The sequence below is a fragment of the Chamaea fasciata genome, unplaced genomic scaffold, assembly GCF_029207755.1.
Source record: "Chamaea fasciata isolate MVZ Bird 193981 ecotype frontalis unplaced genomic scaffold, bChaFas1.0.hap1 SCAF_41, whole genome shotgun sequence".
Taxonomy (NCBI): domain Eukaryota; kingdom Metazoa; phylum Chordata; class Aves; order Passeriformes; family Sylviidae; genus Chamaea; species Chamaea fasciata.
Window position 1 is genome coordinate 1,033,490 of NW_027094126.1, and position 18,114 is coordinate 1,051,603.

Genomic DNA, 18,114 nt, shown 5'->3' on the forward strand with positions numbered 1-18,114 from the left:
TGGCGGCGTCACGTGACCACGAGCGTCGCGCCCTGTCAGGGGGCGGGGCAAAGCTCGGGGGCGGGGTTTGGGCCGGGGGCGGGGCCTGGGGCCGGATGGTTCTGCGGGGGAGGGGGCGGGAGCCTCGGGACGGCACCGGGACCCTCCCACCGGGACCCTCCCACCGGGACCCCCCCACCGGGACCCCCGGGCTGGGACACCCCCGAGCACCCGCCGGCACCGACAGCCCCCGGCACTGGCGCCCAGGGCACCACGGACTGCTCGGAACTCCCGGGCAGCGACACCTCCGGGCAGCGACAGCCCGGACACCGAGACGCCCCAACACCGTCACTTCCCGGACCCCGAGACGCTGGGGCCTCTGGGCACTGACACCTCACGGGATTCCCGGTCACTGGGACCCCTGACATCAGGAGCCCCGGACACGGGCTCCCTCACACAGCGACAGCCGGGGCGCCGCGATCCTCCGGACACCGACACCTCTGGCAGCCCCCCCGAGACCCCCGGTTCCGTCAACTCCGGGCACCACCCACCCTTCCCCGTCTACTGACACCCCAAGGACCCCCGGACACCGCGACCCCCGGGCACTGACACCCTCAGGCACCTTCACCGGGATCCCCGGGCACCGACACCTCTGGGCACCGACCCCCGAGGAACCCCCTACACCGGAACTCCCGGGCACGAGCATCCCCGCGATCCGGAGCACCGCACCGGGACCCCCGGGTCCCGCAGTGGGATCCCCGCGAGCCCCGTGTCCTCCGGGAGCGGCTCAGGACGGGACGGCAAGCCCGGAGCTCGGGGCTGACTCTGGGGCCGGCGGGGACAGGGACGTTTTGGGGTCATCCCAGCTGGTTCTGAGAGGTCAATGCCCCCAATGACCCCGACCGGGGGTCGGTATGAGGATGGTGACAAGGAGGGGGTACAGGTATCCATTCCTCCACTGACAGCCCTCCACACCCTGTGCCTCAGTTTCTCCCCGGTCTCAGCCCCGTGTCCCCACCCCCGTTTCCCCCTCGGAAGGACACACCAGCACATCCCATCTCCCATTCATGGCATTCATCACTTTATTTGGATCTGGAGGGGCTCGAGGGCCCCCCCGGGTTTCGGGGGCCAGGGATCCCCTGTGACCCCCTCAGTACGTGCGGACCTTCACCTCCCTGGTCTCAGTGACCACGCGCTGGGTGGTCCCTGTCCCTGCCGTGGTGGCCGTGGTCTCCTTGTCCAGGGCATCCCTCAGGCTGCAGGGAGCGGTGGTTAGGGGTGGGGGCACCTGGGGGTCCCCTCCCCATGCCGGTAGTGTCCCCCTCAGTGACACCCAACAGGTGATGGAGATGGAATGTCCAGGGGGATGGGCTGGGGTGTCCCAACACCCTGGAGATTGTCCCCTCTGGCTGTCACCACTGTCCCCTGGCTGTTCCCAAAATATTGTAACTGGTAGGACCCGGACACTTGGACACTTGGGGTTCATCCCCTCTGATGTCACCATTGTCCCCATCCCTGACCATCCTGAAGGACAGAACTGGGACTTAGGATCTCCTGGAATCATCCCCCCTGGATGTCACTGCTGTCCCCTGGCTGTCTCCAAAATCTCGTAACTGGTGGGACATGGAAACCTCATCACAGGAGGCTCTTCTGCTCTGGGTATCACCGCTGTCCCCTCCCCATGACAGGGATGGCACCTGGACACTCCATTCCTGGGATTATCCCTTCCCATCCCCTTCCCAGCCCACATCCCCCCTCCTCTGTCTCCATTTCCCCCTCACCTCAACTTCTACCCCACCTGAACTCCCCTGTACCTGGATTTCCCCCTCACCTGAACTCCTCCCCGCTGAATTTCCCCCTCGCCCTCCCTCACCCTCATACCTGAGCTCTCTCTGCTCACCTTCCCCCAAACCTAAACCTCCCCCCCTCACCTGAACCCCTCTACCTGAATGCCCCCCCACATTCTCCCCTGTACCTGAACTCCCCCCCAGTTTGAACTTCCATCCCCTGTACCTGGCTTCTTTCCCCTCCTCACCTCAACCGCCCATATCTGAACTACACCCCCAAATTCCCCGCTCACCTGAACTTCTAACATCCCATACCTGAATTCCTTCCCTCTCCACCAAACTCGTCCCTGAACCGAGTCATACCTGAACTCCCCCGTCACCTGAACCCCCCCAAACTCCTCCCCCTCACCTGAATTCGCCCCCCAACCCAAACTTCCTTGCTCACCTGAACTCACCCCCCCTGTACCTGAACTCCCCCTCTCACCTGAAGTTCCACCCTGGGGGTACCTGAATTCCTTTTCCCCCCACCTGAACGCCACCCCCCTCACCCCCGTACCTGATCCTCTCCCCAGTCCCCCCGCTCACCTGAAGCCGCCGTCGCCGCCCTCCAGCAGCTGCCGATACGTGGCGATCTCGGCCTCGAGCCGGTCCCTGAGGCCGAGCAGCTCCCGGTGCTGCTCGTTCTGCCGCTGGAGCTGTGCCCGCACGTCCCGCAGCTCCGCCTCGGCCGCGCTCACCTGGAGCTGCACCTGCGCCAGGTGAGCCCCGGCCCGGGCCTCGGCCTCGGCCAGTGCCGCCTCCAGACCTGCGTTCTGGAGGGATTGGGGGGGCTTAAGGGGGTTTTGGGCAGGTTCACCTCGGTCTGAGCCTCAGCCTCGACCATGGCAGCCTCTAAATCCGTGTTCTGGGGTGTTTGGAGGGATTGGGGGAGTTTAAGGGGGTTTTGGGGGAGTCAGTACCCTTAAAATGTGGGGTTTGGAGGATCTGCACTATGAAAATGCAGGGGGAGTAACTTCGGGCTCAGTCAGTGCTGCCTCCACACCTGAGTTCTGGGGGGACTTGGGGGTTCACCCTGAAAACTGGGGGTTCACCCTGAGCTTTGGTCAATGCAGCCCCCAAACCTGTGTTCTGGGGAGATCAGAAGAGAATTAGAGAGTCTGGTTCACCTTGGCCAGACCCTCAACCTCCGGCAGCACTGCCTCCAGCCCTGAGCTCTGGGGGATTCACAGGGTTTAGGGAGTGGGGGGTCAGGACCTCAAAAATGGCCTTTGAGGGGCTGGAGTTATGTGTTGAGGGTTGGCAGGGTTTTGGGACTCTGGAGCCATGAATTCAGGGGTTAGGTTTTTTTGGGGGGAGTTGGGGGTTTGAGGCTGTTGATTGAGGGATTTGGGTGGGTTGGGTTTTTTGGGGGGATTTTAGGGTACCTGGTTGCGCAGGGCCTCAAGGTCAATCTCAAGGGTCTGCAGTGAGCGACGCAGGGCCCCGACAGTGCCTCGCGCTGTGTCCAGGTCCTTTGTGCTCTGTGTCACCTCCAGGGTGGTCTCCGTGATCTGGGAGGGAAAGAAGGGGTTGGGGTGGGGCAAGGGGCACACTTGGGGTCTGGGGGACAGCAGCCTTGGTCCCACCCACCACGGACACCCCAGGTTCTGGAGGGGATGTGGCGGATGAGATCATCCCAAGAGGACCCACACTCAGGCATGGGGGTCCCACATCGTAGGGGTCCCCTAGAAGGGGCTCCAAACTTGGACCCCCTTGGACAGAGGCCACCCCAAAATATCCCCAAGATTGGGCCAGGAACCTTCTGGAGCAGTTCATCCCAGAAGTCCCCCCAAAAAGTCCCAAATCTCCACCCAAGACCCCCCTGGGTCTGCCACCCCTCCCTCTCTCCTTTGTGGGGCTCCTTTGGGGACCCCCCCATGCCAGTCTGCGGACACCCCCCAAAAGGTGTTTTCCTCTTGTTTAGGAACCCCAGGTGACCCCCCACTGGGGACACCCTTATGGAGCATCACTGGGGACCCTTGGGTGTGGACTGGGGGGGTTTGGAGTCCCCAACTCCCACCCCCTCTGCTTCTCCAGGTCCTCCGGGGATTTTAAGGTGAGGGCATTGTCCTGCATCTGCAGCTCCCCCAGGACCATTTCAGGGGTTGTTTTGGGGTGGGATTTGGGGTTTTTTGGGTTCCCCACCTGCTGCCCCCACTGCTTCTCCAGGTCCTCCAGGTTCTTCTGGGCCAGTGCGTCATACTGAGCCCGCAGCTCCCCCAGGACCTTCCCTAAATCCTGCGACCGTGGTGCATCCACCTCCACCGTCACCGCTGACTGCGAGACCTGCGCCCGCAGGTCCTGCACTTCCTGGGGGCAGAGTGGGTCAGTTTGGGGTCCCACGGCCCCCCTACCCCGAGGCCCCCAAGCCCCCCGGACCCACCTGGTCGTGGTCCTTGCGCAGCAGGATCAGCTCCTCACGCAGGGCCTCGATGTCCCCCTCAAGCTGCAGCCGCGTCATGTTGGTGTCATCCAAGACCTTGCGCAGCCCCGCGATGTCGCTGTCCACCGAGAGCCGGATGGCCAGCTCCGCCTCGAACCTGCAACGCCGCAGGAGTGGGGCACAGCCAGGGTGGGACACGGAGCGGAGCCAGCCTCGTGCCCGTTCCTAACCTTGTCCTCATCCTGTTTCTGTCCCCGACGTATCCTTGTCCCCCAGCCCCATCATCAGCCCCATTTCCACCCCCAGCCCAACACAGCCTCTTCCTCATCCTTCTTCAGCCCCCATCATCCTCATCCCCATTTCCATCCCAATCACATCCCTTTCCCCATCCCTGTCCCATCCCCATCCCATTCCCATCATTCTCATCCTGTCTCATATCCATGCTCATTGTCATCCCCATCCTTATCTTCATTTCCATCTCCATTTCCTTTCACATTCTTATCCTCATCTCCATTTTCAATATCATCCCATCTTGTCCCACCCTCATCCTCATTCCGTCTGCAGCCCCACCTGACCTCATCCCATTGCTGTCTCCATCCCTGTTCTTATCCCAGTCTCATCCCCTCTGCCACTTCCACTCATCCCATCTTTGTCTCTGTTCCCATCCTTCTCCTTGTCCTAATCCCCATTTTCATTCCCTGTTCCCATCCCAATTCCTGTCTCATCCTCTCCCTCATCCTCATCTCTAATCCTGTCCCATCCCTGTCTCCATCCACGTTTGCATACTTGTCCCATCCCAATTCTCACCTACAGCTGTCCCCATCCCTGTCTTTTTCTCTGTCCCTATCCAGATTCCCATTCCATTCCCACTCCGGTTTCCATCTTTGGCCTTGTCCTCATCCTGATTTCCATCCTTAGCACATCCCTGTCCCTGTCCACATCTCCATTCCATCCTTGCCCTTGTGCACATTCCTGTCCCATCTCCAGCCTCATCCTCATCTCTGTCTCCACTCCATTCCCATCCCTGTACCCACCTCCTTCCCACCTATTCCCATTCAGTCTCCACCCCACCCCCATCCTTGCCCCCAATGCCACCTGTTCTCCCCCTAGTCCCACCACATGCCCATCCCCATGCCCATGCCCATGCCCATCCCCATCCATTTCCACCCTATTCCCATTCCCACTCCTGTCTCCATGCTTGTCTCCATCCCATCTCCCAGACCATCCTTGTCCCCATTCCCATCCCCACTCCTGTTCCCACTCCCATTTCCATCCTCATCCTTGCCCTCATCCCCATCTCATCTCCATGCCCTTCTTCATCCCCCTTCACACCATCCTCACCCTCATCCTCACTTCATCCCCATTCCTAACCAACCCCACCCCTATTCCCATCTCCATTCCCGTCTTGTTTCCAACTCCATTTCCACCCCTCTCCCCATTCCCACTCAATGGGGGAATCCCACTCCTATTCCCACCCTGCCTACACCCTCTTTTCCATCATATTCCCACCCCCACTTCCACCCCCATTCCCACTCCATCCTCATTCCCATGTCATCCCTGCCATGTTCCCATGCGCATTATTCCCATTACTCCCATTATTCCCAGTATTCCCAGTATCCCGCCCTCACTTGACCCGGAAGTCATCGGCCGCCAGCCGTGCGTTGTCGATCTGCAGCACTGTCCGTGCATTCTCCACCGTGCTCTCCAGGATCTGGGGTGGGGACACGAGGACACACATGGATACAGGGGACACATGGACATAGGGGGACATGGGGATACATGCGGATAATAGGGACATGTAGGGACAGATGGACACATGGACACGGGGACATGGACACGAGTGGACACAGAGATATGGGGACTCATGGAGGGGGGGACATGTGGGGGGACACAGGTGGACACAGACAGTCATGGAGACATGTGGACCCAGGTGAACACACGGATATGGGGGAGACAGGTGAGTGGAACAGACGAACACGTGGACACAGGGACGGCAGGGACACAGGGACACGTGTCACCGTCACCGTGGCAAGATGACTTCCTCGGCCCCCCTTCCCCGCCGGGCCTCGCCCCGGAACAGCGGCGATAACCCGGGGTGGGGGCGGGGCGGGGGCCTAGGTGTCGGGGGGGGGGTGAGGGGTGCCGGTCACCTTGAGGAGGCTCCAGAGGGGCTTTGGGGGGGCTGGTGGGGGCTCATTTACCCAAAAATCGGGGTAAGAATGGAGGGGGCTCCTTCGACACTGCCCCACCCCGGTGGCCTCGGTCACGTCCCTTCGCCCTACACAGAAACAGCCCCGCGGGGAAGAGCCCCCCCGCGCCCCCCACCCACGGGGGCTTAGAGATCTCCCCATACCCCCCCCCATACCCACCCAGGGACTTACAGACCCCCCATAGATGCAAAGTTCAGCCCTTCCCCTCCCCCCCCCCAGTTAATGTTTAACCCCAAACCCCCCCGCGCCCCCACCTTGTCCCGTAGCTCCTCGATCAGCTCCCACTGGGGGCTCCAGTCATGGGCGCTGGGCCCCTTTTGGGCCATAAACTCCCGGATTTGCGTCTCCAGGCGCCGGTTCTCCCGCTCCAGGCTCCGCACCTGCTCCAGGTACGTGGCCAGGCGGTCGTTGAGGTCCTGCATCGCCTCCTTCTCGTTGGCCACGGCCCCGGAGCCCCCCAGGAAGACATTGCCCCCCAGGCCGGCCCCATAACCGGCCCCAAAGGCCCCCCCGGCGCTGCTCAGGGTGCGGGTGACGGAGATGCGGGACCCCGCGCCCCCCGCCCCCGCGTACACGCTGGCGGCGCTGCCCAGGGGGGCGAAGCGGCGGCCGGCGGCGATCCCAGGGGTCCCGAGGGTCCCGACCCCGCCGGAGCGGACGGAGCTGGAATAGACGGTGCGGCGGGAGAAGCTCATGGGGACGGTGACACGACGGCGGGAGCCCGACAGTCGCACGGACGGACGCACGGATGGAATTCCGGGCGGGAATTCTGGCCGGGATTTATAGCCGGGAGCGGCCCCACGGCACCTCCCCACGGCCTCGCTCCCGGGAAGGTGCGGCTGGAGCCGGCCCAGCGCTTTGTTCCTGCGGGAATCAGCTCCACAGCTGGGGGTGGGGGGACCGGGAAGGGGATCGACCCCAAAACTTGGGGAGTGGGGTGCGAGAGAAAAGAATCAGCCCCAAAACTCGTGGGATGCGGGGCAGAGGTTTTGGGGTCTGATCCAGAATTGGGAAGTGCAGGGCAGGGGGAAGGGAATCAACCCCAAAACTTGTGGGGTGCGGGGTGCGTGGAAAGGGGTGTGACCCAGAACTGTGGGGTGGGGGGCAGAGGGAAAGGAATCAGCCCCAGAACTTGCGGGGTGAGGGTAGGAGGGATGGGATCGACCCCATAACTGTGGGGTGGGAGATGAAGGAATGGGGCTTGCCTCCAGAACTGTGGGATGTGGGGCGGGGTCGGGATCGGCCCCACACATTTTCGGGTCCCCCACAGCCAGCCCCACATCACCCTACTGACCTTCACACTGCTGCAGCCCCTGCCTGACCTGAGACCCCCTGTTTTACCCTATTCCTGCCATTTTGCTCTGCTTACCCCCATTTTGCCCTGTTTTGCCCCGTTCACGTGCCATTTACTCATTTTTGTCTACTTCTGCCTCATTTTTGCCCATTTCTCATTTTCCCTATTTCCCCCATTCCTGCCTCTTTTTGCTCCATTTTACTCCATTTATACCAAATCTTCCCGTTTTGCTGGTTTTGCCCCATTTTGCCCTTTCTTACCCCATTCCTGTCCCATTTTACTCATTTTTGCCCTTTTTTGGTAATTTTATCCCATTCTTGTCCCATTTTCACCCTTTTTGCCTGATCTTGCCCTGTTTTGTCCCATCCCATTCTTGTCCCATTAATCCCTTTTTGCCCCATTTTGCCCCATCTCTGTCCAATTTTGTCGGTTTCCCCCTCATTTTTTGCCGTTTTTCCCTTATTTTGCCCTATTCCTTTCCCCTTTTCTCCCATTTCCCTTTTCCCCCCACGTTTTTCTCTGCTTTGCCCCCTTCCTTTCCCTGCCCATTCCCTCCGTTTTGCCCCATTCCTGCCCAATTTTCCCCCATTTTCCCCACTTATGCTCAATTTTATCCCGTTCTACCCCATCTTCCCCCTTCCCCCCCCCCCCCCCCCCCTTTTTACCCCTTTCCCTCACTTTTCCCCCATTTTCCCCGCGGGATCCCCGAGGTCCCGGGCCCGAGGGTCCCAGGGGGTCCCGCCCGGGGTCCAGCGGCTTCGTCCCTCTTTGGGGACCCCTGGGGCCCCCTGAAGGGCGCAGGGGGAGGGGCGGGGGTGTCGGGGCTGCTCCCACCCTGGGCCTTATCGGGAACATTCCGGGCGTTCCCGGTGGGTGACGTGTCCCACACGTGTCCCCCGCCCCCCGCCGTGTTCCCCCTCCCGGCTTCCCCCTGTGTCCCCCGGTCCCCAAACATCCCGGTGACCCCCAAGGTGTCCCCGCAGGTCGCCCCGTTGTGTCCCTCCCGTGTCACCTGGTGTCCCCCAGCATCCACTCCTCGTGTCCTCCCGTGTCCCCCTGAGTCGTCCCCCCCCATCCCCAAAACGTCCCCCATGCCTCCGTCCCCCCCTCACCTCACATCTCTCCCGTGTTCCCCCCGTGTCCCCCCGTGCCTCAGTGTCCCCAGCTGAAAGTGATGGGGGGCTCAGCTGGGGCTGTCAAGGGTTTAGGGGGTCCCCGCTGCTCCCTGGGGGGCTGGGAGAGTGTCCCGCAGGGTCTGGGACCCACGCTACCCCCCCCCCCCCCCCTTCGAGGGTTATCTCTGGAAATTCCTTCCTGATAAGACGGGAGGGATTTAGGGAGGGACCTGGAAGTGGTGGGAGCCTCTGCGGGGAGGAGGGGGGAGCAGATCGTGTCCCCTCCCGGGTGTCGCAGGTTTGGGGGGGCTTTGAGACCCTCCCTGGTTGGGGCTGGGTTGCTCAGATCTATGTGACTCCCGCACCCCCCGACAGTGCATGGATTTAGGGAGGGAGGGAGGGAGGGAGGGAGGGAGGGAGGGAGGGAGGAAGGAAGGAAGGAAGGAAGGAAGGAAGGAAGGAAGGAAGGAAGGAAGGAAGGAAGGAAGGAAGGAAGGAAGGAAGGAAGGAAGGAAGGAAGGAAGGAAGGAAGGAAGGAAGGAAGGAAGGAAGATAGGAAGGAAGGAAGATAGGAAGGAAGATAGGAAGGAAGATAGGAAGATGCTACCCCAGAGCTGCCAGTGCCCAGGTGGAGTCAAACGCCCTGGAACCCTCTAGATCCCAACTCCAGGATCCCAAATCCCAGGTCCCGACTCCCGGGCCGCAGGTGCCGCACCCTCTCCGTGCCCAGCGTGTGCCGCCCTCGTGCCGGGCAAGTCTGGGCTGGAGCCACCAACGGAGCCACCACTGCACACACCGGCACCTGTTGGACTCACCTGCACACACCTGAACCTGCCTGAACTCACCTGAACACACCTGAATACACCTGAACTCACCTCCGTCCATCCATCCCACGTGTTTTTTTGGATGTTTTCCCTATTTTGCCTCTGAGTTTGGTACTGGGGGCAGGCCCTGGTGAGGCCTGGGGAAAGGGCTGGGACCAGGTCTGAGGCCAGATTTGGAGTGATGTGGCTGGAGTCGCATGCTGTGACTCAGATTTGGGGACAGGGACTGGGGTCAGGGGTTGGGGAACACGGAGCTGGGGACAAAGACTGGGGGTCAGGGGTTGGGACCACAGGGCTTGGGACAGGGCTTCAGGTTTTGGGGTTAGGGAAGTGAGTTAAGGGATGCAGGTTTGGGATGTAATTTGGGGAGAGGCCTGGGAATGGAGGGCTGGGAACAGGATTTGGGGTCTTGGATCTGGGGGCATGGGCTGAGGACACAGAGCAGGGGACGGGGATACTGTATTGAGGGACATGGGGCTGGGGACACAGTTTGGTGGCCTACCAAACGATGGGGTCAGGGATTAGGGACGTGCCATGGGAGATCCTAGGATGGGGACATGGGCAGGTACAAAGATTGGGGGATTGGGGTTGGGGACATTGTCTGGGGGAATAGCTTGAGTCATGGATTGGGGATGTGGTGCTGGGGACACAGACTGGGGGACACAGGGTGGTGACACTGGTCTGGAGACCCAGACTGGGGGACAAGCTGTGGATGTGGGCTTGGGCCAGGGGTTGGGGACTGCGACTGGGAGGACCCGGTCTGGTGTGAGGGGCTGGGGGTCCAAACTAGGTGGACAGAACTTGGGGAATTGATGAAGGGGAATCAGATTGGGAGACCCAGGTGAGAGGACACCGTGGGGACAGCACTGTGGACACTCCCTGGGCACTCGGTGGATCTCCTCCTCCGGGAGGGGGCGCGGAGGGGGGTGGGGGGCACCGGGACCGCATTTTGGGGTAAGCCCACCCCGGCGCCCCCCGCCCGTCCCGATCCCGGCGGATCCCGGTGATCCCGCGGATCCCACGTCCCGAAGGGGTTAAAGCTCCGGTCCCTCCCCTCGCTTCTCCTCCCCCGGCTCTGGGGTAAACCCGGGAACCAAACCGGGAACGCGCCCGGAACCCGCCCGGCCGCTCCGCCCGGCCCGGCCCGTCCTGCCCCGACCCGTCCGGCCGGTCCTGCCGGGGCTGCCGGAGCCTTCCTGCCCCGAGCGCGGCTTTCGGCCTCGTCCTCCTCAGCCGTCTCCAGCCTCGTCCAACCTCCTCCAGCCGTCCTCATCCTCCTGAGCCTCTTCAGCCTCTTCTGACCGTCCTCAGCCTCCTGCAGTCGTCCTCGTCCTCCTCAGCTGAGGACCTTCTCCAACCCTTTTCCAAACTTCCTCCCATCTCCTCATCCTCCTTCTAACCTTCTCCATCCTCCCTGCAGCCTCCTCCAAACCTCTTCCAACCCTCCCCGACCTTCTTCATCCACTTTCCAACCTCCTTCCAAACTCCGTCCTTAATCTCCTTTCCCAGCTTCCAGCTTCCTCCCCATCTTCCCCAGCTTCCTCATCCTCCAGCCGACCTCCTCTCACACCTCGCAAACACTTTCCGAGCTCTCTCCAGCCTCTTTCCCCCTCTCCTCCCGCCTCGATGTCGGTCTCCATCCCCCGGCAGCCGCTCCGGAGCAGCTCTGCCGTTCCGGGACGTTCCTTCTCGTCCCGCTCCTTCACGGCCGGCCCGGCGCTGAGGATGAGCACGGCCCCGGCCCTCGGCCCTTACGGGGGGCTCCGTGGCGGCTCCGGGGGGCTCGGGGGCCCCTCGTGGGTCCCGGCGACGGGCGGGGGGATCACGGCCGTCACCATCAACCGGAGTCTCCTGGCGCCGCTGGACGTGGCCGTGGATCCCGAGCTGCAGGAGCTGCGCCGGGAGGAGAAGGAGCAGATCAAGACCCTCAACGACAAATTCGCCGCCTTCATCGACAAGGTGGAGCTGGGTGGGGGGACCCCGAAGAGGGGTGGGAGCACCCTGGGGACTGGCTTCTGGGATCTCTTGGGACACCTGGGGCGTTGAGACCCTCCTTGGGACCTCCTGAACATCTTTGGGGACTTCCTGTACCCTTGGGGACATTGAGACCTTCTCTGGGACCCCCTGAGTCTCAGCTGGGACATCCCAAGCACCTTTGGGGACCTCCTGAGACCCCTGGGGACACCTAGAAGCCCTTCCAGGTACCCTTCAGGGACCCCTGGATCAGCTGGGACCTCCTGAGCACCTTTGGGGACCTTCTGAGACCCTTGGAGACATTGACACCCCCCTTGGGGACACCCTGACCCCCTCCTGACTCCCCACAAGGACACATAGACTCCAGCTTGTCCCAGGACCCCAAATCTCTGCCTGCCTCCACCCTTCCACTTCATGCCCCCCTCCAGCCCAACCCATTCCCCTGAGGGTGATTTTGGGATAATTTTGGGGTGCTGACTGCCTTTTCTCCCTTTCCCCCCATGTGTGATTTAGGGGTGGAGGTGATTTTGGGGTGATTTTGGGGTGATTTTGAGGTATGGGAACAACCTGACCCTGCTTTCCCCCAGGTGTGATTTCGGGGTGTGTTTTTTCTTGGGGTTTTTTTTTTTTTTTTTTTGGTGATTTTTGGTGTGTGTTATTTTGGGGTAGTTTGGGGGTGTGGGGGTGATTCTGAGGTGGGGGAGTGCTCCTGACCCCCTTTCCCGCAGGTGTGATTTTGTGGTGATTTTGGCTGGTTTTGGGGTGCCGTTCCCCATCCGCAGGTGCGGTTCCTGGAGCAGCAGAACAAACTCCTGGAGACCAAGTGGGGGCTCCTGCGGGCCCAGCCCCCGCCCCGCAGCAGCCTGGGGGGGCTCCTCGAGGGCTACGTGGGGACCCTGCGGCGGCAGCTTGAGGGACTCGGGCAGGAGCGGCAGCGGCTGCGCACAGAGCTCGGCCACGTCCGGGGGCTTGTCGAGGAGTTCAAGGCCAAGTCAGTGTCCCCGAGTGTCCCCCAAATCCCCCGGGTACCCTCATGTCTCCACAGAATCCTCCACAGCTCCCCAGTACCACCTTGTAGCCCCCCCCGGGGCTGTACCCCCTGCTTGACCCCACCTGGGCCACGCCTGCAGCCTCCAGAAAGAATTTAAGGCCATGTCTGTGTCCCCGAGTGTTCCCCCACATACCCCTGTGTCCCCATCCTGTGTGCCCTCACCCCCATGTCCCTTCATCCCTGTGTCCCCATGGCCCTAGATGCCCCCCCATGTCCCTGGGTCTCTCTATATCCTCATGTCCCCACATCCCTGGTCCAAGTCCTCTCTGTGCCCCCACATGCTCCCATTGCCTTGTCCCTTTGTCCCCCTGTCCCCACCTCCTCATGTCCTCCCATCCCCCTGTGTCCCTATATCCTCCTGTCCCCATGCTCCCATGTCACCCATCCCTGTCCCAATGCCCCCATATACCCGTGTCCCCGCTGTTGCCATGTCCCCATCCCTACTGTCTCCATACCCCTGTCCCCATGTCCCCCATCCCCATATTCCCATGTCCCCCCATTCCCATGTCCCCCATCCTCATGTGCCCCCATACCCCCAGCTCCCATGCCCATATTCCTCCTGTCCCCATGTCCCCCAGCCCCATTTCTCCATGTGCCCCTGTCATCCCCCATCTTTGTGTCCCTCTGCCCAGGTATGAGGAAGAGATCAACCATCGCACAGAGAAGGAGAACGAGTTTGTCCTGCTCAAAAAGGTGAGGGAACCTCGACACTGAGGGGGGACCCCGACACGGGGGGAGAACCTGAGACCAAGGGGTTGCTGGGGGAGTCCCTGGGGGTGCTGAGAACAGGGGGGTGACAGGGCTGTTCCCGCAGGACGTGGATGAAGCCTACATGTCCAAGGTGGAGCTGGAATCACGCCTGGAGAGCCTCACGGACGAGATAAACTTCCTGCGGCAGCTCTATGAGGAGGTTTGGGGGTGACCTGAATTTGGGGGTGCCTGGGATTCGGGGTGCCTGCATTCAGGGGGTGCCCCCCGCTAAACCCATCCCCCTGTGTGTGCAGGAGCTGCAGGAGCTGCAGGCGCAGGTGTCGGACACGGCCGTGGTGGTGTCCATGGACAACAGCCGCCAGCTGGACATGGCCGGCGTCCTGGCGGATGTGCGGGCGCAGTACGAGGACATTGCTGGCCGCAGCCGTGCTGAGGCCGAAGGCCTCTACCAGGTCAAGGTCAGGACAGCACCCCTGCTGCCCCCCCAGCCTTCCTCCTGCCCTTCCTCCTCCTCTCTGCTCTCCAAACCTTTATCTTCCTCCTCTACTCTCCTCAATCCTTCCTCCTCCTCTTCCCCCCTGCCTAATTGCTCATCCTCCTCCCTTCCCTGATCCTCTTCCCTGCTCCCCCATCCTTCATTGTCACTGTTTCCTGAGCCTTCCTCCTCCTCCCTGACTCACCTTTCTCCTCCTCCTTGACACTTCCTCCTCCTTCCTACTCCCTAAACCCTCCTCTACCAGACCCTGAGCCTTCATCCTCCTCCGTGCCCCATCCTCTTCCTTCTTCTTGATTCTACTCCTCCCCGCCCTGAGCCTTCCTCCTCCCTGCTTCTCAAGCCTTCATCCTCTTCCTTGCTCCTTGATCCTACTCCTTGTTCCCAAGCCTTCATCCTCCTTGTCCTCCCTGCCCTGTCCTCCTCCCTGGCCCAAATCCTTCCTCCTCCTTCTCCTCTTCCTCCTCCTCTTCCTCCCTGCCCTGGAGGCTGCTGCGTGGGAGAATTTCTGGCCTGAAAGCCAACTGGAGCTGCCACATCCCAGCCTGGAGCGTTCCCCCCAGTGTGGGCTCTTCCCAGTCCCGGGGCGCCGCGGGGCAGGGAGGGGCCCCCATCTCCATTCCTGGCACAGATCCCAGTGCCGGTACTTCCCAGGCTCTTTCATCCCCTGTTTTGGGATGCTGGTGGAAACTGGGGGGCCTCATCCTGCTGGGATCCCAGATTCAACCAGACCCACCACATCCCAGTGAGAGCTGCCACATCCCAGGTGGATCATCCCTCCCAGCATTGCTGCATCCTGGCTCTTTCCTCTGAATTTTTGGGGTGCTGGTAGAAATGTGAGGTTCCCCTCTCCCCATCCCACCAAGACCCTGACTCCAAACAGGACCCACAGCATCCCAATGGATTATCCCAACTGGAGCATCCCTCCTGGCTTGGCGCATTTCCTTCCTGGTTTTGGTGTGCTGGGGTAGTGAGGAGTCCCCTCACCTCCATCCCCCTGAGATCCCAGATGCCAGCTGAAGTATCCTTCTTGACACAGGCAGATCCCAGCTCTACCATCCCAAATTTTGAGGTGCTGGGGGAAAATAGGTCTCCCCAGTCTCCATTCCCCCAAGATCCCAGTTCCAAACCCAACTGGACCCACCAAATTCCAACTGGAGCTACCACATCCCTGTCAGAGCATCACTCCTGCCTCCACTGCATCCCATCTCTTCCCACCCAATTTTTGGGGTGCTGGTGAACAAGGGGGTCCCCCCATCTCCATCCCCCCAAGATCTCAGCCACAAACCCAACTGGACTTACCACATCCCACCCTGGAATATCCCTCCAAGTTCGGCCACATCCCAGCTTTTTCCTCCCAAATTTGGGATGCTGGTGGATTTGAGGGATGCCCCACATTCCCACCCTGTCTGGTGTCGCCAGTATGAAGAACTGAAGACGGCGGCCGGGAAACAGGGAGATGACCTGCGCCAGACCCGGAGCCAGATCCAGGAGCTGAACCGCCGGATCCAGCGGATCCAGGCAGAGATTGAGGCTCTGAAAAATCAGGTTTGGGGTCCAACCTGGATGGAAATTTGGAGGGATGCTGCCTGCCCCCCCCCCCCCCCACGTGCCCCAGCACCCCATGGGAACCCCCTCACTGGATTCCTGAGGATCCCTTGGGATCTCGTCTGTGAAACGGGAGGAGAGAGTGATGGCTCTGCGATGGGGGAGATTTTGGGGGCTGGGAATGCTGGGTGAAAAGGGGGGTGAGGGACAGGGGCTTATGAGGGATACTGGGGAGTGAGGAATACTGGGACACTGGGTATACTGGAACATGGGGACACTGAGGGGGCGAGGGATATTGGGATACTGGGGATGGTGGGTCCAGGGGGATCCTGGGCTCAGTGTCCTGTCCCGCAGCGCTCTGGGCTGGAGGCAGCAGTGGCAGAGGCCGAGGAGCGCGGGGAGCTGGCGCTGAGGGACGCCCGGGCCAAGCTGGGGGGGCTGGAGGGGGCCCTGGCCCAGGCCAAGCAGGACCTGGCCCGGCAGCTCCGGGAATACCAGGAGCTCATGAATGTCAAGTTGGCCCTGGACATCGAGATTGCGACCTACAGGAAGCTGCTGGAGGGCGAGGAGAGCAGGTGGGAAGCCCCAATCCCAAATCCCAGATCCCACATGCCACGGGCATTCCACATCCCATAACCTCTGGGCATCCATATCTCACACCCGGTGTCCTGTGCTCCATCCCATGTCTCACGGGCATCCCACATACCATGCCCTTCCTTCTGGATTCCATGAACATCCCATATTCTATGTCCCGCATCCCGCAAGTATCCCATATTCCATGGGCATCCCACATTCCATACCCTATATCCCATGGACATCCCATATCCCGTGGGTATCCCATACCCCACAGACATTCCATGTTCCTTGTCTCATATCTCATGAATGTCCCAAATACCCCCCACCTGACCGTGTCCCTTATTCCTCCCCCCCCAAAACACTCAGTTTGCAGGACCCCCTCCAACGCCCCTCCCCATTCTGCTCGTGTTCCTTGAATACCCCCCTGTCACTGCTCCTGTTTAGGGGAAAATTTTGGGGGACAGCCCCTCCCCCCCAGATTTCCCCCTCCCCGGCCTTGTCCTTTATCCCCCCATCCATCACTGATCCTATTTGGGGGACCCCCCCAACCCCCCCCAGGCTCGAGGCTGCTGTGCAGAACCTGAGCATCCACACCAAGACTTCGAGGTACCTGGGTGAGTTTGGGGGGGGGTTCCCTGGAGCCCCCTGCTTTAAGGTGCCCCCCATGTGCCCCCCCTCACAGCTGCTCCCTCTTCCCCACAGGTGGATTCGGGGGAGGTTTTGTGGGGGGATTTGGGGAGGCGTTTGGGGGGACCGTGGTCAGCTCGGGGTACTCGGTGCCCCCCCCACTCCCCGAGGGCACGGCCCCCCCAAAATCCCGTGCCATCGTCATCAAGAAGATCGAGACCCGCGACGGGAAACTCGTGTCCGAGTCCTCCGACGTCTTGGAAAGCTGAACCCCCTTTCCTGGGGGACCCCCATTCCTTGGCTTGGCCAGCTGACTTGAGCCTCCCCTTCCTCGAGCAGACCCTAAATCCTGACCTGCTGAGGGTCCCCTGGACCCCACTTTCTGGGGTGTCCCCCATGTCCACACAAACCAACTCCCCCTTTTCCCAGGGGGATCCTCCATGTTCCCTGCCCTCCCAGGGTGTCTCCTTAAGTCCCGACCAGGTGAACCCCCTTTTCTGAGAGGAGGTCCCCATGTCCAGCCCAGCTGAGCCCCCCCTTTCCATCATGGGATGTCCCCCCATGTCCTGGAAGGATGAGCTCCCCCTTTCTGGGGGCAGTCCACGACCTGACCTGCTGAGCTCCCCTGAGCCCTGCCTTTCTTTCTTGGGGGGGGGTCCCCCCATGTCCTGCCCTGCTGAGCCCCCCTGGATCCCCTTTTCCTTCCCAGGGCATCCCCCAAGTCCAGCCAAGCTGAGCCCCCCTGGGCCTCCTGTTCTCAGGGTGTCCCCCATGTCCTGCTGAGCTGAACCCTCTTTTCTGGGGTGGGAGATCCCCCGATGTCCTGACCTTCTGAGCCCCCCCAAAGCCCCCTATTTCCTGCCTCCAAGTCCAGGCCACCTGAGCCCCCTTTCTTGGGGGGTCCTGTCCATGTCCGGGAGGGCTGTTGGGGTCACCCTTGTCCAGGCCAGCTGAGCCAATTCTCTTCCTGGGGGGGTTCCCCCATTCCCGTGGGGGTACCCCACATCCTGACCTGCTGAGACCCCCGTCCCTGGTGTGTCCCCCCTCCATCCTGGCCCCCTTCCCTGGGGGTCCCCAGCTCCAGACAGGACACCAGGCACCCTCCACTGACAACCTGAGCCAGTGCCCCCCCAGTCTCCCCTGGAGAGTCCCCCCATTGTCCCGTCTCGGACTGTGGGGTGGGAACTGGGGGTCTGGGCCTCCCCCGGGGGTTCTGCTCGCTGCTGGAATAAAACCTTGGAAATTTGGGAGTGTTGATAATTGAGGGGGAGGGGGGTGTGCTCTTCTTTGGGGTCTTGGGGCTCATCCCAGGCTGCCTGGGGTGTTTTGGGGTGCCAGGACGATCTTGGGGTGCTCGACTCAGTGTGGGGGTGGCAGGATCCATCTCGGGGTGTCAGGGGCTGTTTTGGGGTTCCTGAGTCTTTTTTGGAGGACTGGGACCAATCTTGGTGTTTCCAGATCAGTTTGGGGGTGTCTGGGTCTGTTTGGGAGTCCAAGAATCTG

General features: G+C 61.5%; 2 protein-coding genes across 2 annotated transcripts; one reads left to right on the forward strand and one right to left on the reverse strand.

Moving 5' to 3' along the window:
• Window positions 1-1,038: 1,038 nt before the first annotated feature.
• Window positions 1,039-7,231, reverse strand: KRT18 (keratin 18). Its single transcript, XM_066207336.1, has 7 exons — window positions 6,653-7,231; window positions 5,817-5,899; window positions 4,189-4,345; window positions 3,951-4,115; window positions 3,191-3,316; window positions 2,352-2,578; window positions 1,039-1,235 (listed from the first exon to the last, which is right to left on the reverse strand). The coding sequence occupies exons 1-7, from the start codon at window positions 7,091-7,093 to the stop codon at window positions 1,130-1,132; spliced, it is 1,305 nt and encodes a 434-aa protein (XP_066063433.1). The 5' UTR covers window positions 7,094-7,231; the 3' UTR covers window positions 1,039-1,129.
• Window positions 7,232-11,168: 3,937 nt separating this feature from the next.
• On the forward strand, window positions 11,169-17,857 carry KRT8 (keratin 8). The gene is made up of 9 exons (XM_066207326.1): window positions 11,169-11,590; window positions 12,388-12,596; window positions 13,289-13,349; window positions 13,471-13,566; window positions 13,661-13,825; window positions 15,283-15,408; window positions 15,763-15,983; window positions 16,543-16,598; window positions 16,687-17,857. The coding sequence occupies exons 1-9, from the start codon at window positions 11,258-11,260 to the stop codon at window positions 16,878-16,880; spliced, it is 1,461 nt and encodes a 486-aa protein (XP_066063423.1). The 5' UTR covers window positions 11,169-11,257; the 3' UTR covers window positions 16,881-17,857.
• The last annotated feature ends 257 nt before the right edge of the window (window positions 17,858-18,114 follow it).